This window comes from Cynocephalus volans, chromosome 12 (genome assembly GCF_027409185.1).
Source record: "Cynocephalus volans isolate mCynVol1 chromosome 12, mCynVol1.pri, whole genome shotgun sequence".
Lineage (NCBI taxonomy): Eukaryota > Metazoa > Chordata > Mammalia > Dermoptera > Cynocephalidae > Cynocephalus > Cynocephalus volans.
In genome coordinates, this window is record NC_084471.1 from 14,265,424 (window position 1) to 14,273,992 (window position 8,569).

The window sequence follows — 8,569 nt, forward strand, 5'->3', positions numbered from 1 at the left end:
GCAGCACCCTTGACCTCTCCCCACCCCAGCCCCAGTCTTGACAATCAAAAATGTTTCCAGGCATTGCCAAATGTCCCCTGGGGGCAGAATCACTGCCCTACAGGAACCATGAAGAACTAAGACAGGGAACCTGGAGGAGCTAATGGTCCACGTGGGGCCTCTCCTGTCTGACCTGGCCACCTCTCCAGAGGGACATGGACAACTCAGTGCATCCACCCTGGAGGGCCCAGAAGGGCCAGGGCTGAGGGAGGCACACAACCTCTTATCTTGGGGTTTTATCCACCACCAACCCCAGTATTTAAACTTGAAGACTGACACGAAGGACGAGGCACCCGGCAGGTGCTTTCTGGGGAGGGAAAGGCCAGCTTTGGCTGGGAAAGAGGCACACCTCCTCCTGGAAATAGAGAAAACACACACAGTCAGGGACATGGCTTTATTAACAAACCCACTTTAACCGATAGTGTACACAGAGACCTGGGACAGCAGAGGCATGACTGGGTGAGACAAGGCCACACACCTGTCATGGCCAAGGGAACTGGTCTGCTCAGAGTGCTCAGGCTGGGGTGAGGGCAGGCAGGGGACAGAGGCAGGGTGGGAGCTGCTGCTTTCAGTGGCAGGCATGGAGGCATGGACACAGCAGGAGCCAGGGCCAGGGCATGTGTACATGTGTGTTCAGTGTGTGTACATGTATATACATGGGCATGATGTACATAGTATCTACAGGAGCCCTCCTGGAATGATCTAGGGACAAGGTCAGGGATAAGATGCCCAAATCCCTGAAGACCCCAGGGGCTGAAAAAGCATCAGGAGAGGGCACATCATAGTGTGTACTGAATGCCCAGAGCCTGTCCTGGTTCTGCCACTCCCAGGCCAGCTGTGTGACCTAGGGCAAGTTACTTACCCTCTCTGGGCCTCAGAAAAACTGACTAGATGATCACTAAGGTTCCCTGTGGTTGTGGTCCTAAACTTCAATATTTTTAGAGATTAAGATACAAAATGTGTTTGTTAAGAGGTGATGGATGACAAGGGCCTTTGGTTTAAAGGTTCAAAGCCCACATGCCTGAGTGTGTGGTGGTGGGACCCAGCATAGTCCAATCCTGGGCACAGCGAAAAGACCCACCATGAGCTTTTCTGCCCGACCTCTCTCGGGCTCAGCTCTGGCTCCCAGCTGCTCCTCCATGCCTCCCCACCACCATGGGTGAAGGCAGTGGGGCAGTGGGGTGGGCAGAGGCCAGGGCTGGGGACATAAGGTGCGCCTCTCACTCTCTTTGTTTCCTAGTACACAGTGGGCCCAGTGCCCAATAGGTGTGTAAGAAATGCTTGAGGAAGAGCATTGTGGAGGACAGCCTGATTCTAGGTGGAGCTCTGTCCTGAACTAGCGAGGGGGCAGGGCTGGGGCCTGCAGGATGTCACTCTCCCCTCTGAGTCTGTCACCTCCTCTGAGCAATGGGGCGTGAAGGAGAAGCAGCCCTGGCCTGCTCACCCTGCACTTGTGCAAGGATCTGTAAACAGTGGAGCTGGGCACGAAGGTCAGTGTGTAGCTGCAGAGAGGCCATGGGAGCCCTGTCTGGAATCAGGGACAAAGGCATCCCCAGCGGAGGCCATAGATCTAAACTGGCCAGAGCCTGGCCAGGGTGGGGTCACTAGGCTTTCACAGTATGACAATTTCCATTTCTACCGCTGCACGAGACAGGGAATCAGCCGCAACAACAAAGCACAGCCATCAGCCGCGGAACCGGAGAGGAGGGCTGGGAAGCGTGGTCGAGGGATGGACGTGGCCCCCTTCACAACGCAGATACCCCTGGCTCAATGTCAGGGGCAGCTGGGGCCAACCTGTTGGGGGTGGAGGGGTGGAAACAGCTGAACCAGTGGGCAGGTGTTTCAGGATTGGGAGGAGGGTTCTCCCAGCTGCCACCTAAACCAAGCTGGGTTTTGTGCCAGGAGTGCGGAGACCTCTCCCATCTGGTTCTTGGTGTCGTCTTCATCCTGTGGCTTGCTCCATCTGAGGCAGGAATCCTGGCCTCTCTGGCATCAGCATTTCTTCCATCCCCAGGATAGGAAGGCTCCAACGTGGTTCTCTGCAGAAGTCCTGACGTCTCCCGGACTTGTCTCCCATCCTGCAAAGTTACATCCTCCCATGGAGGCGCTGAAACCACAGGGGAGCCAACAACAGGACTCAGAGGGGACGGCAAGAAGGCAGAAGAATGTACAGAGGTCAGCCCTGGGGCCTCCTGTCTGGTACCAGAGATCTCTGAACAAGGCTGCTGTTGGGGTCTCATCGGGGGTCGCAGGTATCAGGCATCTGGGGCCACCTCCCTTAAGGCACTGCCCAAGTCCTGCTGCAGCGTCCCTTCTGCTCACTGGATGGTGCATTTGTCCCTCTCGCGAGCTTGGCCCTCCCGAAGGACCTTGGCCTTGATATACTTGAGGTCACTGTTGACGCTGGGGCGGCGGGCGAAGGGCGAGACCATGCCATAGGCATCCATCTCCTTGACGCGGCGCATGCAGAAGGGCCTGGGGTGGAAGGCGTCGCCGTACTGCACGGAGATCTTGCGGTGCAGGGCGGGGCTCATCTCGTGTGGCAGCTTGGCCATGCTGAAGAGCACATAGAACATCTCGTCTACATTGGTGTTCTTCTTGGCCGACACTTCGAAGTAGGCACAGTTCTCATCTCCTGACACCAGCAGCTCAGCCTCGGTGGCTGGCACCTGGCGGCACAGCTCGCCATGGTCATTCTTGTTGCCGCAGATGACCATGGGCAGCTCTGCCGCCTCCTTGGTCTTGTTCTTCAGGCAGGACTTGACCTCCAGGATCTGCTTCTGGAGGCGCTTGACTTCGTCAAAGGACTCCCGGTTATCCAGGCTGAACACCAGGATGAAGACGTCGCCTGTGGGGACAGAACCCAGGCGGTGAGTGCACGGGCAGGCTGCTGACCTCCCTCCCTGCACCCTCTGCCATAGAATGTCAGTCCCAACAGCTGACACGTACCGTGTGCTGAGCCCCTTGCCCTCACAGCAATTTGTGGGCAGCTGCTCTTATTCTCCCCATTTTCCAGAGCAGGAAACTGAGGCTCAGAGGCACATAGAACCTGTCTAAGTCGGCCTCCTTGGCTGCACCGCGGGCCTAACCTCATGCCCCCCCAGCATGGCTGTGAGGACTGCAGGGAAGTGAGTGTGGAGGCAGGCTTCCAGCACAAGGTGGGCACTGCATGGGTGTCAGCTCACCCGGCCTTGGGGAGGGGACTGGCTGCCTGCTGTTAAAAATCAGGCTAATGTCAGAGGGAGAGACAGTGGAGAGGGGCCATGTGCATATTTTCAGTCACACAGATCATATACGAACACACACTCCTTCAAGCACTACACGAGGGTAAAGCCCTTTTGACCCATGTCACCAGTCCCAGGCTCCTGCCCTCACCCCCAGAGATGGCCACCCCATCAGTCTGGTGTGGATTCTTCTGGGCCCTCCATGAACACAGTGACATTCATATTTGCACCCCCGTAATAGCGAGTGTTTTTGTCCATTTCTCTGTTTATTCCATGCACATATTATTCCGAGCACATCTGTCTGCTGCTTGCTTTCTTCGCTCTCCAGCCTGTGCCTCATTTTCCAACCTGGTGCTGGTGCACAGGTGTCAATAATGACAATGACAAGAAGCACCTGCTGAGAGCCAAGCATTGCTGACACCAAAGGTTGCTGAGCATGTGCCACTGTCCACTCATCAGCTCGTAAAACCCTCAAAATAACCCTGTTAGGCAGTATTTCATCTGCGTGGGACAGGTGGGGAAACTGAGGCGTAGAGAGCTACGCAGCTAATAAGTGGAGAAGGCAAGACCCAAACGATGCGCTGAGCCAGCCAAGCAAGACCCCGACTCTCTGGAAATTACATTTATTATTACCGTACCTCAGTCCACACAAGTCACTCACCCCGTCCCCAGCCCGGCAAGGAAATATGAAGTGAATTAACTGTACTTGAACCAGGCTGAGCCACATATCAGCTATGTGACCTTGACTCCTCACAACACCTCTGTGAGGGAGATTTTACCTTCATGTTATAGGTGAGCAAGCTGAGGCTCAGAGAGGCCAAGCAACCTGCCCAAGATCACACAGCCTAACTGTGGCTAAGCTGAGGTTTCAACCCGATTCTGTCCTCACCTAGCCCGTGCCCAGCACCCAGTAGGTGCTCTCTCCCTCTTGACTGAATCATGGGATGAATCCGTGAACACTGGCCTCTGAGGCCCACGCCATCTCTACTATAACTCACTGTGTCACTCAAGTCAGGGTCTGGAGTCTGCACCAGGGACTGATGTGCAGATGTTAGGGGCAGTGGGGAGGGTGTGTGGGCTGGTGCCTCCATCCCAATTTCCAGATTTTACTACAATGATCACAGTCTCATTCTCAAAGCACCTTCCTCACTTTTACCTAAACTTTGTGGTATATATACAAGATCCCCCTTTCACAAATGAGGCAACTGAGGCTCAGAGGGTCAGCAACTGGTTCATGTTCTTGAGAGGAGAATCAAACAATTCCAGCTTCTGGCAGAACTGCCGTCTCCTTCCTCCAGACTCCCAGAGCACACCATTCATCCCCCCCATAACAGCACATGCCACACTCAGAACAGAGCTCCGGCCGAGGGTGTGCTGACAGTGAGTTCTGGAGCAGAGGAGGACTGCCTCACCCCTCATCCCCGTCCTCCGGGCCTGGCACACAATGGGTGTTCAGTGAGGCTGGCTGAACGGCCAGGAGACAACGGAGTGAATTACAGCGCAGGCTGTTCTAAAAGGCACTTGCAAGGCAGCGTCAGCCTGGCGACTGCTTTCGCTTGGGCTGCCAAACCCCATCCCATTAGGCTAATCCTGGGCCCCTGAGGACTCAGTGGCCTTGACACATTCAAATGTGAGACTATGATGCCAAGTAGCAGAGACCAGCCTGGCTGGCAGCTGGTAGGAGAGCTGGCAGTGGAATTAATGGCTTTCAGAATTTCCTGCGCACCAGCATGAGGTTGGAAAATGAGGCACAGGTTACAGATGTGCTCAGAATGATATGTGCACATAATAAATAAAGAGACAGACAAAAACACTGTCTATTATGGGGATAACAAATATGAATGTCACTGTGTTCATGGAGGGCCCAGAAGCATACACACCAGACTGATGGGGTGGCCACCTCAGGGGGGCGGGGGAGGGCAGGCAGGAGCCTGGGATTGGGGACATGGGTCAAAAGGGCTTTAGCCTTATGTGTACTCTTTGAAGGAGGGTGTGTTCATGTATGATCTGTGTGATTTAGAATATGCACGTGGTCCCTCTCCACATGTGCTATCTCCCTTCCTCTGACATTAGCCTGATTTATATCAGCGGGCAGCCAGTCCCCTCCCCGAAGTATGGTGAGCTGACACCATGACACCCATTGTGTGCTAGAAGCACCACCCCCATGTTTTCTTGCAGACCTCACAGCCACGCTGGGGGGCTGTGAGGTTAGACCTGCTGTGCAGCCGAGGAGGCCAACTCAGACAGGTTCTATGTGCCTCTGAGCACACATCTAAGCTACTAAGTGGCAGAGCCAGTATCTACCCAGGGATCCTCTATCTACACAGTCCCTCTCCAAACTATGGGGTGGGGGGTGAGGGGGCGTGGCCCCAGTGCAGTCTGGGTCAGATGGAGTGCAAAGACAGTCTGCAAGAGGAAGCCATCTGCCCAGGGCACTCACTGGAGGGGCCACGTTCACAGCTTCGGTCTCAGCTGGGGCGGGGGGCGTGGCGTGGCGTGGCAGGGTTTCTTGGTGTAGAAGTATCTCAGTGGGGGGTTATTTTAATGATGGCTGGAAAGTTCCCTTCCCTCCCCTCTCCTTCTCCCTGTCCAGCAACGGGAGTGGCACAGCTTGGGAAATGACCGTGTAGTGTATAGCAGGAACACTGTAAATGCTGACTCAATTTAAGACTGACACTTATTGAGCACATATTGTCTGCTCATCAAGCACTTTACGTATCTTAACTCATTTATTTCTCACCATGACCCATGAGATGGGTGTTAATGTGATGCCAATTTTACAGATGAGAAAACTGAGGCCCAAAGAGATGTCACTTGCCCTGAGGTACAAAACGGGGAAGCTGTGGAACCAGGAGACCCAGGCAGATGGGCCCTGGGCCTGCCCTCTTAGCACCGCACTAAACTGCCTGCAGTAATGTGAGTGATAACTCAGTCCCCCGTCTCCACTGTCCCTTCATCTCCTGCGATTTCCCTATCCTTCCCTCCTGCTCCCAGCAGGGGCTGAGAGGTGACAGGATAGCTCAGTGGTAAAGCCTGAAGAGCCAGACTGCTGTTGACAAGCTGTGTTACCATCTGGAGTAAATTACTTGACTCCTCTGGGCCTCAGTTTCCCCAGCTGTAAAATGGAAGCAAATACCTATCTTCTAGGGTAATTGTAAGGATCATATAAATACATGCCAAGCTCTAAGAATGGGGCCAGGCCTATGGCTCTTGGTCAGTGTTAGCTAACAGTTATTACCACCAAGCCCCCTTCCCTCTGGCTGGCCACGGCCTGGGTGCTGCCCTTACCTCTCTGAGAGGCAGTGAAGGCCTGGGGTGTCAGGAGACCTGAGCCCAAGACCTCTGCTGGGTCATCTCCCAGAGGAGGAAGGCAGCAGCCTCGACCCCATTCTGTTCCCTGCAGAGGAATAACCCGGTGCATGTGTGTGTCAGTTCCTGATCTGGGAGGCAGTACTGGCAGTCGTGAGTAATCAGTCCAGAGGCAAACTGAAGGGATCTGGGGCCCTGACTCCATCACTAGTTGGGGCAACAGCAATACCCTTCTGAGCCTTACTGTGCGAGGGGCTTGCTGTGAGCTTCATCTCAGCTGACAGATACGTGAGCATTCTGCAAACTGTAGAGTGCCAAGCACACACGCCACACCTTCCACACCCATCCCCTGTCCCGCCATCCATCCCAGCAGCGGCGGGCCTCACCTGTGAGGATGGAGAGCCTGCGCATGGCGGGAAAAGGGTGGTTGCCCGAGGTATCCAGGATGTCAAGTTGGTACATGTCGCCACGGATGTTGTACACCTTGCGATGGAAGTCCTCGATGGTGGGCGTGTACTGGTCCTCGAAGCGGCCATTGAGGAAGCGTGAGACGATGGAGCTCTTGCCCACCCTCGAGGCGCCCAGCACCACCATGCGGTAGGAGTTCTTAGCAGGCACACTAAGCGTGCAGTTCCCGCTGGACAAGGTCTTCATCATGGCTCGGGGCTGTGACAAAAAGCAAGGAGAGCAAGTGTCAGGAGGCCCTCAACCCAGTTGGCCACTGTTGGCCTCCTCTTAGTGGCCCATCTGGGTCTCAGTTTTCTGTCTGTAAAATGGGCATGTTGGACTGGGTTCTCTCTAAGGGGCCTTGGAGTTCTACCCACTCACTCATTTGCACCTTCTCTTATGTCTTTACTCCTTCATTCATCCACTCGCTCACTCATTCACCCTTCCGTTCATTCATCCCCTTATTAATCTGAGCACTGGACTGCTGGGATTTGAATCCTCACTTTATCACTAACTACTGATCTAGATCTAGGGCAAGTAGTTAATCTCTTTAGGAGTCACTTTTCTCATCTATAAAATGAGCCCAACTCATAGGGTTATTGCAAAAGGCTCAGCACATGGCGAAATCTCAAAAATGTTAAATCCTGTTAGAATCCCTTCTTCCTCTGATCCATCCTTTTGAACTCTGGCTTGCCAGGAGCCTGTGATTCAAGGACATGACATGGGGAAGGTACTAGTGTGCATTTCTTAAACCCGGGGGTCTGTGGCCACTCACCCCCCCCAGGAAGGAGGGAAAGGCTATGTTCAGATCACACCCTCCCAGCCTGTGCCCGGGGTTGCTCCTGCAGCTGCATCAGGAGGACCCACCTCTGGAGCTGTGCTTTCCATCTGGTGGGCTCCCTCCTGCCCACAGCCCACCAGACAGCCTCTCTGGGTCCTACCCAGAGATTGTCACCTTCCAGGCCCTGGAGTTCTCTTGCCTCCAGGAGACGCAGAAGCCTGGACTAGAGGATGTGGACAAGGGAAAGACCTACGGGCCACTCAAGCTTGATTCACAGCTCTAGGAGTTAATGGTTCTGGGGCAAACCTAGAACTTTCTATGGGAGCCTCTTGGCCTTGTGGAAGAGGCTGAAATGGATCCAGGCTCTAAACCTCAAGTGGAGATCAGCAAACCTCCACGGGCTCCATCAGCCCCACCCCAAAGGCCATCAGCAGCCCACCCTCCTGTCCTATCTCAGGACCCACCAGAATCCCCCCAGAACCCCTGACCCCAACGGCCCTAGTTAGTGTGAGCTCTGCTGAGACCTGCCTCCACTCTTTTGCTCATGCCAGTCCCTCCACCAGAACACCCTCCTCCCCTCACACTTCAGGGTCTGGCTCAAATGCCATCTCCTCTCTGAAGGCTTCCCTGATTCCCGTACCCCAGCAGGAATCTCCTCTCCCTAGAGGGGACCTTGCCAACCCTACAACTGCAAATGGGTACAGGCCTGATGGGACATTGATCCCCTTGGCTCTCGGCAGGGTGCGACAGGTTGTGCAGGTTGGGCACT

General features: G+C 54.7%; 1 protein-coding gene across 1 annotated transcript; it reads right to left on the bottom strand.

The window, feature by feature from the left end:
• Positions 1-2,357: 2,357 nt before the first annotated feature.
• Positions 2,358-7,235, bottom strand: RASD2 (RASD family member 2). Its single transcript, XM_063076340.1, has 2 exons — positions 6,959-7,235; positions 2,358-2,887 (listed from the first exon to the last, which is right to left on the bottom strand). The coding sequence occupies exons 1-2, from the start codon at positions 7,227-7,229 to the stop codon at positions 2,358-2,360; spliced, it is 801 nt and encodes a 266-aa protein (XP_062932410.1). The 5' UTR covers positions 7,230-7,235.
• Between the last annotated feature and the right edge of the window lie 1,334 nt (positions 7,236-8,569).